Source organism: Dendrobates tinctorius, unplaced genomic scaffold (assembly GCF_039654945.1).
Source record: "Dendrobates tinctorius isolate UK_male_01 unplaced genomic scaffold, ASM3965494v1 ptg000062l, whole genome shotgun sequence".
Taxonomy (NCBI): domain Eukaryota; kingdom Metazoa; phylum Chordata; class Amphibia; order Anura; family Dendrobatidae; genus Dendrobates; species Dendrobates tinctorius.
The window spans coordinates 1,197,903-1,217,627 of NW_027361730.1; the positions used below are offsets into that span (position 1 = coordinate 1,197,903).

General features: G+C 45.9%; 1 protein-coding gene across 8 annotated transcripts in view; it reads right to left on the reverse strand.

The window, feature by feature from the left end:
- Positions 1-278: 278 nt before the first annotated feature.
- Positions 279-19,725, reverse strand: part of AHCYL2 (adenosylhomocysteinase like 2) — a 163,500-nt gene continuing 144,053 nt past the window's right edge. For all 8 annotated transcript variants that reach the window (XM_073579196.1, XM_073579199.1, XM_073579197.1 and 5 more), the window contains exons 12-17: positions 7,381-7,475; positions 7,045-7,143; positions 5,530-5,598; positions 4,765-4,843; positions 4,534-4,654; positions 279-3,125 (exon numbers count right to left, since the gene is read on the reverse strand). In XM_073579196.1, coding sequence (XP_073435297.1) covers positions 3,119-3,125; positions 4,534-4,654; positions 4,765-4,843; positions 5,530-5,598; positions 7,045-7,143; positions 7,381-7,475 — 470 coding nt within the window. In that variant the 3' untranslated portion in view covers positions 279-3,118. The remainder of the gene's footprint in view (positions 3,126-4,533; positions 4,655-4,764; positions 4,844-5,529; positions 5,599-7,044; positions 7,144-7,380; positions 7,476-19,725) is intronic.

A 19,725-nucleotide genomic window follows, 5' to 3' on the forward strand; every position in this document is an offset into this window, starting at 1 on the left:
TGGCAGCATGTTCTATCAGTTTCCATTTCACACCCCAAAATACTGCATGTATAGTCAGGCAGCCCCTGCACCCATCCAACATGGTGCCAGACGAGTGGCTTCATAATATTAGCGCCATCTGATGTCAGCCCACGCATTTTACCTGTCTGCATAGATGGAGGGAGGACAATGCACACATCAGAGGGTCAGCTGGTCGTTAGTAAAAGCTGATGGTAGGATGCAAAGGTAGAAAGCTACAGCTTGAATGTAATGGAGAAAGAAAAGGCTTCAAGACGCAATTATTTTCCATTATTTTATTCATGTTTAAGATTACAGATTCCTTATTGCTGATCTAATACAATCACTCATACATTAAAATGTAAAAGACTCTGAAGAACGCGGCTGTGACCGCTGACTGTAATACAGGACAATGAGTGCAGACTGTCAGACCCCACTGCTGAAGGGAGGGCTACAGAGGACTGTGCATTGCTCACCAGCAACATAGAGCTGTCATATGTTCATCAATGCCCAAAAATGTTAAATGCATTTTGCTGGTATCCTGTATATCCTGCTTTAGTAGATTTCTCAGTTATTAGCTATAAAGTTTATCTTCAGACACCAAAACAAGACGTAGCGGATTGAGGAAAGCTTCAGGAGTGGTAGGATGCAGGAGAAAGGACCAAGACCCCCCAGGAGTTGCGATTCTATGGGAACTACAACTACAGTGCATCAGTCAGCGACACACGGTATACACAGCGGAGAAGCCAAACTCATCTGAATGTATATCCACATTGTCAAGTCATCTAATAAGGCAAAAGGCCTAGTGGTTTTCTTGCTTTGGATTTCTAGTGATTTGATTCCCATGAATATTGATTCAGACAAAAAACATCTGGCCTCACGTGTGTGCCTGGCAGTCCAAGCGGTCAAAAATACTTAAAATCAAAAACCACACCAAGTTACCAATTTGATTTACTGACAATCTTTCAAATATATTTTTGAAGGGAAAAAGAAAAGTTTGCAAAGTTTTGCTACCACTTAGTGGCAGCAAAATACAAGAAAACAATCTTTATCCAATGGGGCAGTATCAAGTTCTTAAAATGGGTGCAACTGCAAAGTGCTGATAAAAACAGGCAATTTTGAAATTTACCTTTAATTAAAAATCCTTTTGATGGAGGGATTTTATATAGTATACAGCGTGTTGCCAAGGCCTTGTGATCTCAGAGTGGTCATTACCTAGGCAAGGAGCGCACGCTGCTTGGAGGTTCTATACTTTAGCGTCAGCCCGGCCAGTCTCAGAGCGCTTCACATAGTTGCCTCCTCTAGCAGCCTGGGAGAGCGCCCAGTTTGGCCCAGTGCTGGTCGGATATGTCAGTAATCGACCACACTGCTGGTCTGATGTGTCAGTAATCAGAAGCGCACTGCTCCTGGCAACCAGGAAGCCGAGAGGCAGAGGAGCGGTGTGCTCCAGAAGAAAAGCTGTGGTGCCTGAAAAAGCTAATACTTGGCCAGAAAATAAATCCCATAGATGCCGAAGTAATTATGCGAATACAGGACAGTAATATACAGCTCTGCTGTATACATACAATGTTTCAATACTCTCTATAGCGCAGCACATCACAATACAGTCTCAAATTTGCCGTTATGTAGCAGCAGAATACTGCAATGTGCAGTAAAAGGAACAATAGCTCTAGATTTTCTTACATACTAAATTAAAAAGTGTCAAATACAGAATCATCAGACTATGGAGGTAATCGATTAACATAATCATGAAAAAAAAAAAGTCAGCAAAGAATTTTTCTTTCAAGCTTTTGGGACATGACAAAACGAAGAGAACAACCTGAAGTGGCTTTTCCAAGTTACCTACTGGCAGCTTACATAGGTTCCCATAGGGGGAATTCACAGCTTCAGCAGGGAATGTATAGCGCCCCCCTTTGATGAGGAGGACTAAGGACTGCTGGCAAATTACGAAGGACCTCAGTTGTAAGAGGGACAAAAACAAAGGCTAACTGGAGCCAATTTGCTAAGCGAAGAGCAAATATATTGGAGCAAAGCAGGCAAGAAAGCAGAGAATGTGCATTTTGTTAATTACCAGCACAGAGATGTACAATATACAGCGGTACCTTAGAGTAGAGGTTTCTATCATTTAGTCATCATTTTGCACACAATTGGCCGTGGACATCAATTCACTCATTACAAGTGAGTAGTTCATTTCTCAAGGGTAAGAGACCAGAGAATTATCGTTAACCCATCTTGATCTGCGGAAACTATAATAAATGTACAGGGGCCATGGAAGGAGATCGGCTTGAGACAATCTCACGTCTTGTATACTTCGTGACATACAAAGACAACAAGAGAAACCTAGACACAGTACCACATCAGACACCGCTCATTAACCCATGGGCCAAAGTAGCACGTACACATTCTGTAAGGAGCCAGCACGCCATGGGGATCATGGAATAATGCAAATGTACAGTACAAGTATGGACCATCAGGAAGGCTTGCATTCATTTACTCATGGAGCTACTAACATGCATCACAGTTTAGTGATTTATTATGTAGTGTTGGAACTTTTAGGAGCCATCACAGCAGCAGAAGTGGTGGAGGCCAATATTAATAATATTATCTCCATTACCCTGGGAGGAAATTAAAACAAAAAAAAAAAACCTTCACTATTAAAAACCACAATAAAATAGGATTTAAGTCACTTTACAGTTTTCATTAAGACCTCCGCACTTTGCATCCTTCAAAATAATCAATGTTAAAAGAGAAAATAAAAGTGAGCGTTAACGTAAAATAAGACTGATTTTAGGATTCATGCTTGTTAACGTGTTCCCCGTCCCATGTGCTACCGGGATGAGTCGTGTTAACAGATAAGTACAGCAGAAATCTGGAGGGACTTGTCAAAGACCTAAAAACAAGCCGCCCAAAACCCCAGCAATCTGTGATTAGCACAGTATATTCTAGGCATCTTCACTTTAATAAATACCCTAATATATTGTTTGCTAATATGGCAGAAAGTCCAGTTCTTGTAGTAAGAGCCGGCTGTACAGTGGCTGTGAAAGGCTTCTTATTTTTATTGGATTTTTCCAGAATCTCCCCCATCTTCCAACAGCTCCTGGTTTGTGGTATTCAGATGCACTCAATACCTATACGAGAGAACACACACGTATGTAAATCTTACAATCTTTAAAAAAAAAAAAAACCCACAGGAATGATGGAGATTTTCAAAGGATTTTTTTTTCACTACACGAGGATGAAGTTTTCAAAACCCCATATATATTTACTGTACTGGAGCTTGAAGTGAATTTGCAGTGCAGAATGGGACCGGCAAAACCGTCACATCTGAACATGTCCCAATGTAGAAATATGGGTTTTACTAGTTTTTACAGGAGACATCTCCTCCATTTCATTCAGAACATAAAATTGTGTTCACCCTTATAAACGTGAATAAATAATCGACATTGATAGCAAATCACTATGATCTTGTGTCAATATTTGCTTTTCTATGACTCTGAAGCACAAGTACACCAGATGGTGTCCATTAGAGGCGTACCGTTCCACACCGCTCAGGACAGAATGGGTTCAGGGATAAGTTAAGAACTTAAGTCACACTCCCTAACACTATAGCTTGTAAATATGAAATATATGAAATTGGAATTGCATTACTGCTCCACAAAACAGGAACAAACACAGTAATGCAATTCCATCTTCGTATCTGCATGCTATAGCTACTTTGCTGGTTATATATGGAGCTGGCTACTCAGTATGAATCTGTGCTCTTTTAGGACAGTCAGGCTTTGCTATCAGGAATAAGTTAAGGTCACCATACACACTAGATGGCTGTTGGCCGAATGATGACTCGGCTGGCAGCCATCCAGGTCTATGATACACAAGAGTGCTCATTTGGCAGTGTTCTCCATGAGGAAGCGGTCGCCTGACTGTCTTCTCTCCAGAAGACAATACGATCGGTAGTCCAAAATTGGGCATGTCGGTTTGATATTTCACTTCAATAAATTGTCTGGGGCGCCAATACACATTAGACCATCGGCTGAAACTGTTGTTGTTGGTGGGTTCGGACAACAGTAGCCTACCGTGTATGGGGGGGGCTTTAAGGAAAGCCATCGGTATACTCATAAGAATTTAAATGGTTACTCCTCTCTCCCTTTTTCGTAAATGCATTCTCTCCACTGCCGCCCCACCCCTTCCTATTTCCAGGGAAAAGGTGGGCTCGTAAAGATTGACAGTGTGGGCTGACAGCAAGGATGTGCCGCTGGCCCAAACTGTGCGCTCTACCATTATGCAAACAGAAGCAGCTTTGCCCCTTCAGCATCAAAAAAGGACAAGAGAACTGAAAAGCAGTGCATACAGGCGCCCGTTCTGTGCCGACTGAGCTGGCCACCTCTGATGGGCTGCAGGGGTGTGTGGTAACCTAAGCAAAGAACAGTAGACGATATACCTACAAATTGCTCGCTTTTTACAACAAAGGTGTAAGTGTACCCATTTATGATGGGAAAACCCTTTTAAAATGCTAAATAAAAATCCCAAAATACATACCTGTAGTAGTTTGGTTTAAAAGGCCCATTCTTGTTGAGACCGAGATATTTGGCCTGCTCATCAGAAAGTTCAGTCAGGTGGGCATCAAATGTGGGAAGATGGAGGCTTGCTACATATTCATCTAAACGGTAAAAAAAGGCCATCCACTCAGGTCAAACTCCAAACAGCCAAGTATAGAGAAGGGGTACAGCTATCCAAAATCGTAGAAGTTTCTTCTATAGGAACACTCACCCATTTTTTTAGGCAAGAGATAGACATCCTGCTTGTAGCGCCCCTCGGGAGCATTGTAGAGTTCTATGAGTGCGAGTGCCTGTAAATGTGCAGACAAGATGGTGACTGGAGCAGAGGACAATGCAGAGATGGATAGAATTGTCCGACAGGCAGCAAAAACTACTACATATCCATTGGATAGAGAATGGTTATATCAGTGTGGGTGGAAAGATTTCCCCCCGGCTGCAAGTCTACAACTAGAAGTTAAATGGGCCGGTTGTGCTCCAATTATTGTCTATGTGGATGACAAGGATAGCCGAGCACAGCCGTTTGATAGCCTCATCTTTCTAGTAGGTAATGAATGAAGCAAAACCGCAGTTACATGACCGGCCTGCTTTATTCTATTTCTTATGCTTGTGGTATTGCAGTCAGGGAAGACAAAACTCCCATATTCTGGTGATTGATTGGGGTACAAACACAGATTTAACAATATTCTCAATACGTTATAAATGGGCATTTTGTCTCCAAAAATAAAGTATAGTAATCAAATAATCGTATGCCGTATCGATATGGCATTTAGAGTAAAACATTGGGCATCTTGATTTGGCCCTACGACTGTTGCAGAATGCTAGATTTCATCATTATTTGGGTATGACCATATGGTGGATCTTGGGTATCAGGACTAACGTCAGCTTATTGTAACGTGTCACAAGGCAGAAACATTTTATATTAAGTGGTATAATACATATATTGAATTCTAGGATTTGCTTTGTAAATGTGACTGACCTGTGTAGTAGCAGTAATCGATAACACAAAAGTGGGAACAGTAGAACAGCTTAGATTAAGCAGCCGGCCCTGGAAGGAAAAGTACAGAAGACATCAATGGAACGTAGTTAAATGTCATTTTTAAAAACACAATTATTAAATCTCCACCTGCTCAGTCTGTACTGGGCTTACTAATGAGAAGAGGCAGCAGAGGTGCTGCAGGTAGGAGGTGGCGTGCAATGCTGTGGCTTAGCAGCCAAGGACTACAAAATGTGGCCGCTGGACTAGGGTCCTGTGAGTCTTCGGCTTCTTAATGCAATTTGTTTTTTGTACTTTTTTTTTTTTTTTTTTTTTTACACACACAACTTAACCACAAATCTTGGACATATTATAAGTTACATTTGTCTATAATGCAATATACGGATAGTAACACTACGAGCATTCGCTGTAAGCTGTAAAAGAATAACTACAATCTGAATGTGCCAATAGCCTAAAAAGAAAAAAAAAAATATACAAGTATGCATTCATTTTATTTCATGGACAACGGAGAAAGTGCCAGATTTTTACTGACTGTTCAGCAATTTCTTGATGTTTGGCAAGCCGGCCTGGCACGGTCTGAGCACCTTGTTACAGAGGTGTAATGGACTGGCCAGCTGGGGTGTGCAGCAGTGCTGCCATACCTAGGCAAAGGAAATTCTAGTTTTAGCACTGCCAGCTTCTCTGAGGAGATGCAGAAAGAGGCCGACATAGGTGTGAAAAGCAGGGGCGCCAAAACAATACACTGCAACATTAGTATTTAGGACCCTGTTTGGTGTGTGGGGGTGAGGTGCCTGCTGTGGTCTGAGAGAAAGAATTGGCATGAACTAGACCTTCAGGGAGCCATGAGTGGGTAGGCAGCTAAGAGAAATGACTGTGTCCCAAATAGCAACTGCGCAGAGGGTCGGCTGAAGCTCTGACATTGCCACTTCTCCAACTCTGGTTCAGAGCGCTACGTCACAGCAAGGCATGTGTATCGGCACAGAAAGGCAGGAGGGTCAGCTGATGGAGTGCCGCCTGGCTAGAGGTAACTCAATGTAAGCGGTGAGCCTCCTCACTGATCGATGGATTTAAGCCAGTAACCACTGCAAGAGGGAACAAACAACCTCTTGTGAACAAGCGCCAGAGTATCCGTGTTCTTAGTCCTCATCGAAGAAGCCAACCACAAGGTGAAGTTCTGTAAGGTTTATGTGCTGTGATTTTAAGTCTGTTCTGTAACCATTAAGCCTACTGCTCTACACAGTGTTTGCAACCCACAAAGCACGATCCAGCGCATGATTGCAAAAGATCCATTTATATCTATGATACACGCAAACAGCGGAGCGCTGTACTCTCCTCCTCCGTCAGTCCCATAGAGTGGCAGAACCCCTGCATCCTATCTGCGGTGAGGAGGAACCGGTGATAGAGAGAACCATTCTCATGACCAGAACGTAGGTTTGTGGTTTAATAAAACTCTTCATACTGTAAGGTAGATAACTACAGTTAGGAGCTTCTCAATACCTCCGCCAGAAGAACAATTCTCTTGCCGTCAGGCCAGATGACATGGTCAACTTGAGACCGCACTCGTTCCCATGTCAGTTCAGGAGTACGCAGGCTCGCCTGATGAGGAAAAAAAAAAAAAAAAAAAAGAAGAGAAAGAGAAATATACATGCAACACTTGTTATATTAAGCACTATAAGAAAGGGAGTGAAAACATACAAAATATTCTTAGACCCCATATGTGTAAAGATAAAGATGACATCCCTCATGTTACCGAGTGCATTATTCCTTCTATTACATGCGCTCCTCCTAACAGACCTCGTGTTCTATAGATCCTCCCATCATATTGCTACTTACCACATCTATCTCAGTGTTGGAGTGTCCCATGTTGCAGACAATACAGCCGTTCTTCATGCGATCTAGGTGTTCTCTAGTCACCACGTTCTTGTTGCCTAACAGAGTAACAAAATATGTTGCAGGCTATACTCAACAAGTTAGAAAATACAATGATTATTTGTTATAGTCACTGCAAGAGAACATCAAAGGTTTGCATAAAAAATACATGAAGTGTTGACTGCACGATGAAAACGATGCTAGAATGAAGCCTCAACCAACGGCAAGAATTCTACTGGTATGGACTGAATGAGGCAGGTTCTGTAACATGGCTGTCACTAATGGACAGCACTTTACATACACAGTACTACAATGTACACAAGCAAACTGAAGGGTCCGATCACAAGAGCTTACAATCTATGAGGGGATAGGGGGGGCACTTGTATTGTGAGGTACGGTCCAGTAAATAGGGGTATTCATGCACTAACCGGTCATTAGCAAAGACCTGTGCACGAACAGATACAAGGTGCCGCGTACATGGAGTGAGTGGGAACTGCTGAGAAATAGGAGCAGATATGAGGAAAGCGTAGGAATAGAGAACAGTTAGAGTGGGGTGCTGCTACAGGCCAGACTAAAGCCATGTATTTTTATGGCAAAAGACCATTGATTTCCAAGACATCAGATGTTCCCCAAAGTGTTCCTTTCTCAGAAAAAAAAAAATACAAACACACGGTAAATATGGTGACAATTTGGCTACAAAAGCCCCTTATGAAGCCAAAATTCAAAAAGAAAACAAAAACACCTTCAACTTGAATTAGGGCTTGAAAAAGGCTCCGTGTGTCTGAAATGTCACCATGCTTGCCGCGAGTAGTTTTTTTTTTTTGTTTTTTTTTTAACAAGATGCAATAAAGAAAACATTTGTGGAATATCTGGTGCCTTGGAAATCCATTTTCTCCGTTGTATTAAGGATGAATGTTGCTGCCAAAGAAAAGCACAGACCTGCAGAAGTGGTGCAGGGATATAGAACTATTTGTAGGACACATGTAAAACTGTGACTCAAGAATTAACCCAATTGTCTGGGGTAGTGCATACCAGAGAACTGGCACAGCACAGAAAAAAAAAATAATCTTGGGAGATGGTAGTGTTAGATTCAGATTATGGAGGATGTGCGTCATAAAATAAAAAATTATAACAATTGAAAAATGTAAATTGAGAATGTTTTTATTTTCTTTAATTATAATTTGCTTTTCATTAACTAAAAAATGATGAGTAATTGAAAACGTTTTGGTATTTCCACTTTTAAACACTAGGGGGAGCAGCTGCTGAAATTTGCCATGAAAACCTAGAGAACAACTAGCTCACACTACGACTGCAGTAAATGTGGGCGGGATCTGCTCATGTGTGTGATGTCACTCCTCCCCTTCTGGGTGTTTGCAACAGGATAAGAGGATGACGTTTAGGATCACAGTGAGGAGCCATTTTATAGGTGACTGTCAGGGATACTGACAAGTAGACAGTCCCCGAGGCCAGCTGGCCGCACCGATTCTGTTAGTGCTGCTCGCTGTATCATAACTGTGTTTAGAGACATGGAGGGTATCGTGTACCTGATTAGATACACTTAGCCCTGTATCTAATCCCAGTGTGTTTCTCTAAGTGTAGTGTATCACATGATGGGATTAGATATGCAGTATCTCATGTATGACTCCACTCTGTCCACTTCTATGGGAGAAGTGGTGTAATGTGTGACCCTGCTCAGTCCCCTATACAACTGCTCCCATAGATGTAGAGCGAGCGAGTCACACATTAAACTATTGATCCCATAGAAGTGGACGTAGCTGGGTCACGCATTACACATCTGCTCCAACAGAAGTGGACGGAGCAGGGTCACGCATTACACTATTACACCACTGCTCCCACAGAAGTGGATGCGGCGGGGTCACGCATTACATCATTCCGTCTGCTTGTATGGGAGCAGTGGTGTAATGCGTGAACACGCTCCATCCAATACATTACTACTCACATAGAAGTAGACAGAGCGGGGGCACATATTAAACCACTGCTTCTATAGAAGTGGAGAGAGCGGGGGTCACACATTTGACACCTGAAACCCTCAAAAGAAAAAATATTTAACAGTCACGGAAGAGCATACCTCTTAACGTTGCAGCACTTACAAAGTAATTTTCATTTTAATTAACCCCCTAGATTCCCATATACTTTTCCATATAGTGCAATGAGCCCCACAGAGTGCACCATAAAGTATAATGAGCTTCATATAGTGCTCAATACAGAATAAAAACTAGAATCACAGTGAAGCAACATTTTTGTGGGTGACTGCACTGAGATCTACACTGGGCCAGAGGAGCACCGTGGCCCATTGGTGAGTATCAGGGATGAGGCGGTGTGAGCATCAGGGCCAGGTATGGTGCTTTTCTGCAGAGGCAAAAAACATGAGGGTGAGAGAGAGACACGGAATGAGAAAAATTCTCCTCCCACAACACTTTCCACATCTATCCCCCTTCATATTTTTGCCTCTGGACAAAAGCACCATGCCTGGCCATTCACTACCGCAGCCTTGATAATCCCCAATGGATGAAGTTGCCGCTGCTCCTATGGTCCACGATCTTCACTGCTGTCTGTTGCTCCTCTGGTTTCCTTGTAACCCAGGACCTGTTATACAGGAAGTGAACAGTCCTGGTGATAGAGGGTAAGTGGAGCTCAGCAGACAGTGCTGGGGCTACAATAAAATGGTGCCCGGCCACAGAGGCATGCCCAGTTCACTGCTGATGCGGCTAAAATGTAAGACATTGGATCGCTGTCCGAACGAAGTCTCCTATTCCCATGGGGGGTGGTATTTGCAGACTAAGAGTTGTGCAGTTACCCTTACAAACCAGCAAAGTAGAACCCCAGTGGCTGTATCAAACATTAAAAAAATATATACAATTTAATAAAGCACAGGCTAAAACAGGTTATGTAAAAAAAACATGGATTTTTGTGATAACTCACCGTAAAATCCTTTTCTCCGAGACGCTCATTGGGGGACACAGGTACTGAGGGTGTATGCTACTGCCGCCTGGAGGCTGACACTAAGTGAAAAAAAGAGGTTAGCTCCTCCTCGGCCGTATACACCCTCGCCCCGATTGCGGGCGGAAACCAGTTTGGTGCAAAAGCAGTAGGAGATCAAACAAAAGTCAGAAAACATCAACCTTAATGCAGGTAACAACATGTCTAGAAAATAACCACCCTAATATCATACAGAGAGCATATTAATTAAACAAACAGAAGCCAATTTGGCTATCAGGGTGGGTGCTGTGTCCCCCAATGAGCGTCTCGGAGAAAAGGATTTTACGGTGAGTTATCACAAAAATCCATGTTTCTCCTTCACCTCATTGGGGGACACAGGTACTGTGGGACGTCGTAAAGCAGTCCCTGGGTGGGAAGTTCACTCACCGATCCAAGCTACATGCACCTCCTGTCTAAAGGTGCGCCACCGCTGCTTGGAGAATCCTTCTACCCAGGCTCGCATCCGCTGAAGCCTGAGTATGGATATTGTAATGTTTAGTAAACGTGTGCAGGCTGGACCAGGTTGCTGCCTTGCAAACCTGTTCCGTCGACGCCTGGTGCCGGAGCGCCCAAGAGGCGCCCACTGCCCGAGTAGAGTGTGCTCTGATCCCTGCTGGAATCGGCGCATCTCTTATGCGGTAGGACTCCTCAATAGCCAAACGAATCCATCTGGCTATGGTCGATTTTGAGGCAGCGAGTCCCTTCCTGCGACCTTCAGGGAGCACAAACAGCGCGTCTGACTGACGAAAGGGTGACGTCCGCGACACGTACCTCCTGAGTGCTCTCACCAGGTCTAATGTATGCAGGGCCTTTTCCACATGGTGTACTGGTGCTGGACAAAAAGAGGGCAAGACAATATCCTCATTAATGTGAAACAAGGAAATGACTTTTGGCAAAAAGGGAGGCGCTGGTCTAAGAACGACCTTGTCTTTGTGAAAAGCCAGAAACGGGGCTCGACAAGATAGGACTGCCAGCTCAGAGACCCGCCTGATTGATGTTATAGCTACAAGGAACACCACCTTCCAGGAAAGGTATGACAGAGCGACATCCTGTAGCAGCTCAAATGGAGCTTCCTGCAGAACGCTTAGGACCAGGTTAAGGTCCCAGGTGTCCATAGGTGCCTTATAGGGAGGTACCAAGTGGGAGACCCCCTGAATGAAAGTCTTTACCTACAAGTTGGTAGCAATCCTGCGCTGAAAAAGGATGGATAAAGCCGATATCTGTCTCCTGAGAGAACTGGGGGCCAAGCCTGAGTCTAGGCCAGACTGGAGAAAAGCCAAGATGTTGGGGATAGAGAATCTCAGTGGAGAACCGCGGCCTCGACACCATGCAAAGAAAACCTTCCAGGTGTGGTGGTAAATTCGTGCCGAGGCAGGCTTCCGGGCCCTAACCATTGTAGCAACCACTTAGCGCCCAAACCATGCCTGAGTCAGAATCAAACATTCAATGGCCAAGCCGTCAAACACAGGGCCCCTGAGTTCGGGTGGCTGATTGGCCCATGAGAAAGTAGATCTGGGCGTTCTGGTAGTCGCCATGGCACGTCGGTGAGCAGCTGACTTAGATCTGTGTACCACGCCCGACGAGGCCAGTCTGGGGCCAGCAGAATCGCTGGCACCCCTTCTGCCTTGATCTTCTTGATGACACTCGGAAGTAGTGGCAGCGGGGGAAATAGGTATGGGAGGCGAAACTGGATCCATGGCAGAACCAGCGCATCCACGGCGATTGCCTGTGGGTCCCGGGACCAGGCGACAAATACGGACACCTTGACGTTCACCCTGGAAGCCATCAGATCCACACCTGGTGTTCCTCACCGTTGGCAAACCTGCTGAAAGACCTCGGTGTGTAATGACCTTTCCTCGGACGCAAGCCCCTGTCGGCTGAGGAAGTCTGCCGCCCAGTTTTCTACACCCGGGATGTGGACCGCCGATATCACCGTGCAGTTCCTCTTGGCCCAGTGAAGAATGTGCCCTACCTCGCACATGGATGCCCTGCTGCAGGTGCCCCCTAGGTGATTTATGTAAGCCACCACCGTGGCATTGTCCGACTGGATCCAGACTGGGCGACCTGCTAGAAGGTGATGAAAACGTTGCAGAGTAAGCCGGATCGCTCGTATCTCCAACAAGTTGATCGGGAGGCGTGCCTCCTGTGGCGAACACCGTCCTTGGGTTGTGTGGTGGCGAAAAACCGCTCCTCAGCCGAGGAGACTGGTGTCGGTTGTGACCACCAGCTACTGATCTGGGGGAAAGGGTTTCCCCTGAAGAAGGGAGGAACTGATTGTCCACCACTCTAGTGACTGTCTGACCTGAGAGGACAACCGGCATCGATGATCGAGCGTGAACGGGTTCTTGTTCCAGGATAACAAGAGGGCGTGCTGCAGGGGGTGAAGATGGAACTGGGCAAACAGGATAACTTCCATCGCCGCCACCATTTTTCCTAGAATCCTCTTGTGGAAACGGATGGTGTGAGGGACTGGTTGGCGCAGTACCCGCACTCCCTGCCAGAGGGCTAGGGCCTTGTCTCGAGGGAGAATTACCAACCCTCGGCAAGTGTCGAAGATCATCCCTAAAAAGGAAATTCTCTGAGCTGGAACAAGGGATGACTTCTTTACATTGACCAACCACCCTAACTGGGCAAGAGTATCTAGCGTGATGCTGACACTTTCCTCGCATGTCCACCTTGAAGGGCCCTTGTCCAAGAGGTCGTCCAAGTAGGGAAATACGACTATGCCCCGGGAGTGCAGGATGGCCATGGGGACTGCCATGACCTTTGTGAACACTCTGGGGGCAGTGGCTAACCCGAAGGGCAGCGCTGCAAACTGAAAATGTAGACTGTTGATGGCGAAGCGTAGAAACCTTTGATGCGGAGGAAAAATGGGGATATGTAGATAGGCGTCCTGGATATCAATAGAGGCCAAGTACGCTCCCTGCCCCATTGCTGATATGACCAAACGGAGAGACTCCATCCGGAAATATCTGATCCTGATAAATTTGTTCAGGAGCTTTAGGTCCAAAACAGGCCTGACAGTCGCGTCCTTATTGGGGACTGCAAACAGGTTGGAATAGAAGTCCTGAGTCTTCTCGTTTTCCGGTACTGGAATGATAACTCCGTTGTGGCTTAGCAAATCGATGGCTCCTAGTAGAGCCTTTGCCCGGGTATCCACTTTGGGAAGATGGGAAAGAAAAAAATCGTCTTGGGGGGTACCTGACAAATTCTATCTTGTACCCTGTGGACACCAGCTCTCTCACCCATGTGTCGTGTACGACATTGAGCCAGACTTTGTGAAACCAGATTAGGCTGCAGCCTACCTTGTTGGTGTCGCCTGGCAGATGCCCCGAGTCATTTGGCTGCAGATCTTTGGGACCTGGATCCTCTTGACCTGGACTGGTTAGCCCGCATCCTGCCCAATGGGTTGGCTCTATATGAGACCTGTTGGTCCCTATTCTGGTTGGGGCGCCCTGAAGCGGCGGAATCAGTCGCTGTCGTCCACCTGGGGTTGCGAAAGTCCCGAAAACGCGCCTGAAACTGGTGACGAAACGGCGGTTTGACCTTTTGTTGAGGAAGAAAACCGCTCTTGCCTCCTGTGGAGTCGGAGATGAGCTGATCCAACTTCTCTCCGAACAGGCGGCCACACTGGTATGGTAGCACTGTCAAGGACTTTTTTGAGGCTGAATCGGCACACCATGTCCTTAACCATAGAGCTCTCCTAATGGAGATTGCATTTGCGGCTGCAAGTGCCGCGCAGTTGGCCGCATCTAAAGATGCATTGATCAAGTAGTCCCCCGCCATAGCTATCTGATTTGTGATTTCTGATACTTCAGCTGGTAGGTCTATATCTTGCAAGGCTCTATTCAATGATTCTGACCAAGAAATCATGGCTTTGGCTACCCACGTTTCTGCGAACGAGGGAGAGAGTGCTGATCCCGATGCCTCAAACACTGAGCGAGCCAAGTTCTCTATGAGACGATCAGTGGGATCCTTAATAGAAGAACCACTAGGTACGGATAGTAGTTTTTGTAGCCAAGCGAGATACAGGTGGATCCACCATTGGGGATTCCATCCACTTTTTACGGAGATCAGGGGCAAAAGGATACCTCGCCTCGAGTGCCTTCTGGCCCGAGAAACGCCTGTCCGGCCATTCTCTGTGTCGTTGCACTATGTCCTCAAATTCAGGGTGAGTGCAAAATACTCTATGGGGACGCTTGACTCGCTTAAATGACACCTTATGGCCCAAAGCCAGGGTGGAATCATCCTCAATCCCCAGAGTCTGGTTGACGGCTTCTATACGGTCAACCGTTTCCTGACCACCCGGCGTATCTAGGTCAAGGGGTTCATCCGAGTCGTAGTCCGAGCCTTGCTGGGGATCGAGAAGCAGAGCTCACGGATGCCGAGGCACCGGATGGACCGGGAGACGCCGTGTGGGTTCGTTTCCCCCGGGTCTGCCTGGAGTGAGAGCGGCCCCTGCAGGCCAGAGGCTCCTGTGAGGTAGAGGACCCCTCTAAGACAGGCGAGCCACTGTCCCTGCCCCTATCTGGGACGCGAAGGGACTCGATTGCTCTCGTAAGTGACGCCATGGTTTGCGACAGAGATAACGCCCATTCCGGGGGAATTGGTACACTGGGCTCGGTCGCAGGGGAGGGCTCCTGGGCGCGTTCGGACTCGCAGGCTTCGCATACTCGCTTGATCTGCACATGCGGAAAAGCGGACCGACAGGAGATGCATGCAGGGTAAAGAAACATGTGTCTTAGGTTTTCCTGACATGCTGTACCTGCCAGGCATCAGTACCGCAAAAACACACTGGGGGAGGGCGCTCCTTGTTTTTTCCCTAGCATGGCCTCTCAGGGAGCTAGGTGGCAGCACATACCCCACTCCTGTGACCCCTTTGTCCTAGAAGTGCAGGGGACGGTTCGTTCTGCGCGCCACAACTGCAGGCCGGCCCACGGAAGGACTCCCGGGGGCGGTACTTCCGTCTCGGCCTAGCTTAGGCCCAAAGCCGGGGTTTAAATTTCTTCTGTGTCCGCCCAGGCCATGGGGGGGCGGGGCCGGAGTGACGCGACACCGGGGGGCGGGGACTTCCAGCTGCGGCCTAGCGACGGCCGAAGCCATGGCCTAAATTTTTGATATCCCCCATGGGGGGTCGGAACCGACGAGCCCCAGCAAGGCCGGAACAGGGTCCACCGCTGCCCGACACCAGGGAGCGCGTTGTGGCGCCCAGACGCTGCAGGAGCCCTCCCAGGCCACCCTCCTCCGTGCTTCGGCTCCAGCTCAGGTAGAGGGGCCATATGACAAAAAAAAAAAAAAAAAAAAGGACGGTGCAGACACCCTGGCTCCATCTAACCTCTTCAAGGGGTGAGGAGAGGGACCGTCCGCCCCCCTGCCACACCGCAGTCTTAGCATTGATGGCGCAGTGGGGGCCACACGGACTGCACTTGTGCCTCTGCAGCCTAGGGTTTCAATACCTTAGGGTGTCAGGGCTAAGTCCGGCATCATTCCCACGGTGCGGGAGAGGATACTTGGAGGCGACACTTGCACGTGCTCGCCCGTTGTTGGTTTGGGGAGATCGGGCCCTTTCAATAGGGTCCGTCGCCCCTGTCCATGAAAAAAATCCCAAGTTGCGGGAGAGGATACATGGAGGCGACACTCGCACGTGCTCGCCCGTTGTTGGTTTGGGGAGATCGGACCCTTTCAATAGGATCCGTCGCCCCTATCTCATCTTCATGTAAAAAAGGAACATCCGGAAAAAAAAAATTCCCGTTGCGGGAGAGGAAGCGTGGAGGCGACACTCGCACGTGGTCGTCCGTTGTTGGTTTGGGGAGATCGGACCCTTTCAATAGGGTCCATCGCCCCTGTCTCATCTTCATGGGGAAAAAGAGAAAAAAAATCAGTCTAGAAACAGACAGACGTGTGCCTCCAACAGACACTAAGCAAAAACTGGTTTCCGCCCGCAATCGGCGCGAGGGTGTATACGGCGGAGGAGCTAACTTTTTTTTCCACTTAGTGTCACTCTCCAGGCGGCAGTAGCATACACCCACAGTACCTGTGTCTCCCAATGAGGCGAAGGAGAAAAATACATGATTTAAATAATAAAAAAGCGTAGCACCTTCCCTTTAAAGGGAATCTGTCACCCCTTTTTTGAGATATCATATAATGATATCATTCAATTGTGTGTCACATAAGGATTCTCCTAAGGTAAATAAGCCCCGCCCAGCGGACCGGACAGCGGCACTTTACATACATTTGAACCGATATAAAAAAGGTATTTATGCATGAAAGGTGCGGGGTCAGGGGGAAGCAAAAGTACTAAGAGAATCCTTATGTGACACACAATTGAATGATATCATTATATGATATCTCAAAAAAGGGGTGACAGATTCCCTTTAAAACAAAGAGCATGGGTACATTGGTAGACAGAGATAAGGGAGAAGATATGAGGTGCGGCAGCACTGTGTCTCACTTTGTCAGTGGGTGTGATCAGCTTATACTGTATTCTATAGTGCATGAGCAACCAGTGCAAAGACTGGCCACAGGGTAGAGGTATCGGTGTAATGGCTGAACATAAATATAAACATCGCTGCTAGATTCAGGACAATTTGGAGAAGGGTAGAGTTTAGAGAGAGGAAGCCCAATTAGTAGTGAGTTGCAGTAGCCCAATCATGAATGATTAAGAGTGATAAGAGCTTTTGCAGTTGTCGAAGATTAAAAAAAAAAGAAAGGTGGATTCTGGAGAGGTTTATGAGGTGCATGTGACATGTACAAGCAAGTTATTGGATATAAGTAATGAAGCAAAGATAGGAGTCAATTTTAACCCCCAGTGACCGGGTGTAGTACGACACAAATAGAAAGATCAGCTTTAGGTAGGTTATTAGAGGGAGGAAACAAGGAGTTCTGTTTTCGAAAGACTCAGTTTCATATAGTGTGAGAACAATGTTAAAAGCCGAGGGCAGGCAACCACTGCTATTTTGTAGTAATGCAGGGGTGATGTCAGGAGACTGTGTGTAATGGGGCGTCATCAGCATAGATATGATACAGAATGCCAAATCTTCTCACAGTTTCTCCATTAGGGGCATTGATTATATTTAGAACGCATAAATATTTCTACACTAGGGTCCCGTGAATCCATTCATTTCTATGTGGTGAATTTATCAAATGATTCCAATTTAAAATGTTTTGCATGGAAAACAATTTACAACCCCTGGAAAACAAATTAAAAAAAAAAAACACTACAAGTTAGGTCTCCTTGAGCGGTCTGATTTTTGCGTACGAGTGCTATTCATGTTCTCTACATATAGCAGCATTTGTACCTGCGATAGTCTATGGGGCCCTGTTTAACCCCTTAGTCATCAAGGCAACTTTGACCTTAATGACCAGGTCAATTTTTACAATTCTGACCACTGTCACTTTATGAGGTTATAACTCTGGAACGATTCCATGGATCCCACTGATTCTGAGACTGTTTTTCGTGACATATTGTACTTCATCTTGTTTGTAAAATTTCTTCGATACGACTTGCGTTTATTTATCAAATAAATGGAAATTTGGCAAAATTTTAGAAACTTTTGCAATTTTCAAACTTAATTTTTGTACTCTTAAATCAAAAATTTAAAATAGTTAATAAATAACATTTCCCACATGTCAACTTTACATCAGCACAATTTTGGAAACTTTTTCTTTTTTGTCAGGACGTCATAAGGGTTAAAAGTTAACCAGCAATTTCTTGTTTTTCCAACAAAATCTAAAATACCATTTTTTTTTTCTTTAGGGACCACCTCACATATGACAGAAAATACCCAAAAGTGACACCACTCTAAAAACTGCACCCCCTCAATTTACTCAAAACCACATTCAAGAAGTTTATTAACCCTTCAGGCGCTTCACCAGAACTAAAGCAATGTGGAAGGAAAAAATGAACATTGTACCAAAACTTTTTTTTTATTTTCACAAGGGTATCAGGAGAAAATGGACCACAAAATTTGTTGTGCAATTTGCCCGAGTACGCCGATACCCTGTATGTGGGGGAAAACCACAGTTTGGGCGCATGGCAGGGCTCAGAAGCGAGGTAACACCGTTTGACTTTTTGAATGCAAAACTGGCTGGAATCAATGGCGGGCGCCATGTCGCATTTTGAGACCCCCTGATGTACCCAAACAGTGGAAACCCCCAATTCTAAACTCCAACCCTAACCCCAAAACACCCCCAGCACCACAACACTAACCCCAACACCTCAACCCTATCCCCAATAGTCAAGACCCCGGAGATTTTCCACAGCTGGGGGGGAGCTATACACTTATTTTTCAGCGCTGTTATAAAATGGCGCTGAGGAATAAGACTCCTTCAACTGCCACCGTTAAAAGGCGTATCAGCGGTCGTTCAGGGGTTGTTTCCTCAGACTGATCTGCAGATAATATCAGATTTTGATCTATAGGTAGGATCAAAAAAACAATGCAAGGCAATGGATCCGTGAAAAAAAATATGTATGAAACCGCACTAGGATGACAGAATGCAGTCTGATTTTCACAAACTCTCATAATGGAGAATGTTTTCATTTCTCCACGGATGAGAAAACCGAATGACAATCAGACCACTCTCGTATCAGAAAATATGGAGCCAACGCGCTAAGCGCGAACCATTATAGTACAAAGCTGCAAGTAAAAAGACAAAGACCACTCCACTTGTCCAAAAAGTATACCAAATATAAATATATATCTAACTTGCGCTAAAGTGATGTACCCAGGTTCAATCAATAAATATAATAATGCCACCAAATCCAATCCTCAATGAAAAAAGGGGGTAAATTACCTTGGATGATGCTTGGATGGCATGAAAAAAAGCAATAGTCCTGGAGAGGGATCCTTAGGAGCGAGGTATATGAAGGGTCCTTTACAATCTTGGTCAGCTGCCTAACAATAACAAATGTCCCAGGTGGATAGAAATACAATCTCCATATATGACGCTGTCCCGGCCAGAGACTAGCATGCAGCTAGAGTTGAGCAGCGGCAGTCTGTGTTAATTGCAGACGCTGTGTTGGGAGGTAAGCCTGCAAGGTCCAGAAACGCTACAGGACCTTGCGTGACGTCACAGACATGTGATGAATCACGTGACAGGCAATAGAACGCTAAGGAGCGCTATAAGGGCCAAAAATAGCTTAGTTACTCACCGATAACGGTGTTTCTCGGGACCCATGACAGCACCACGGAGAGAGGGGGTCCGCCCATCAAGGACAGGAACCTACAGACAAAAGAGCAGCACCTCTCCTCCGCCCCCAGTTGGTTACAGAGCATCAGAGGGTCTCCCGGTTAGTTAACAACAAAAGTA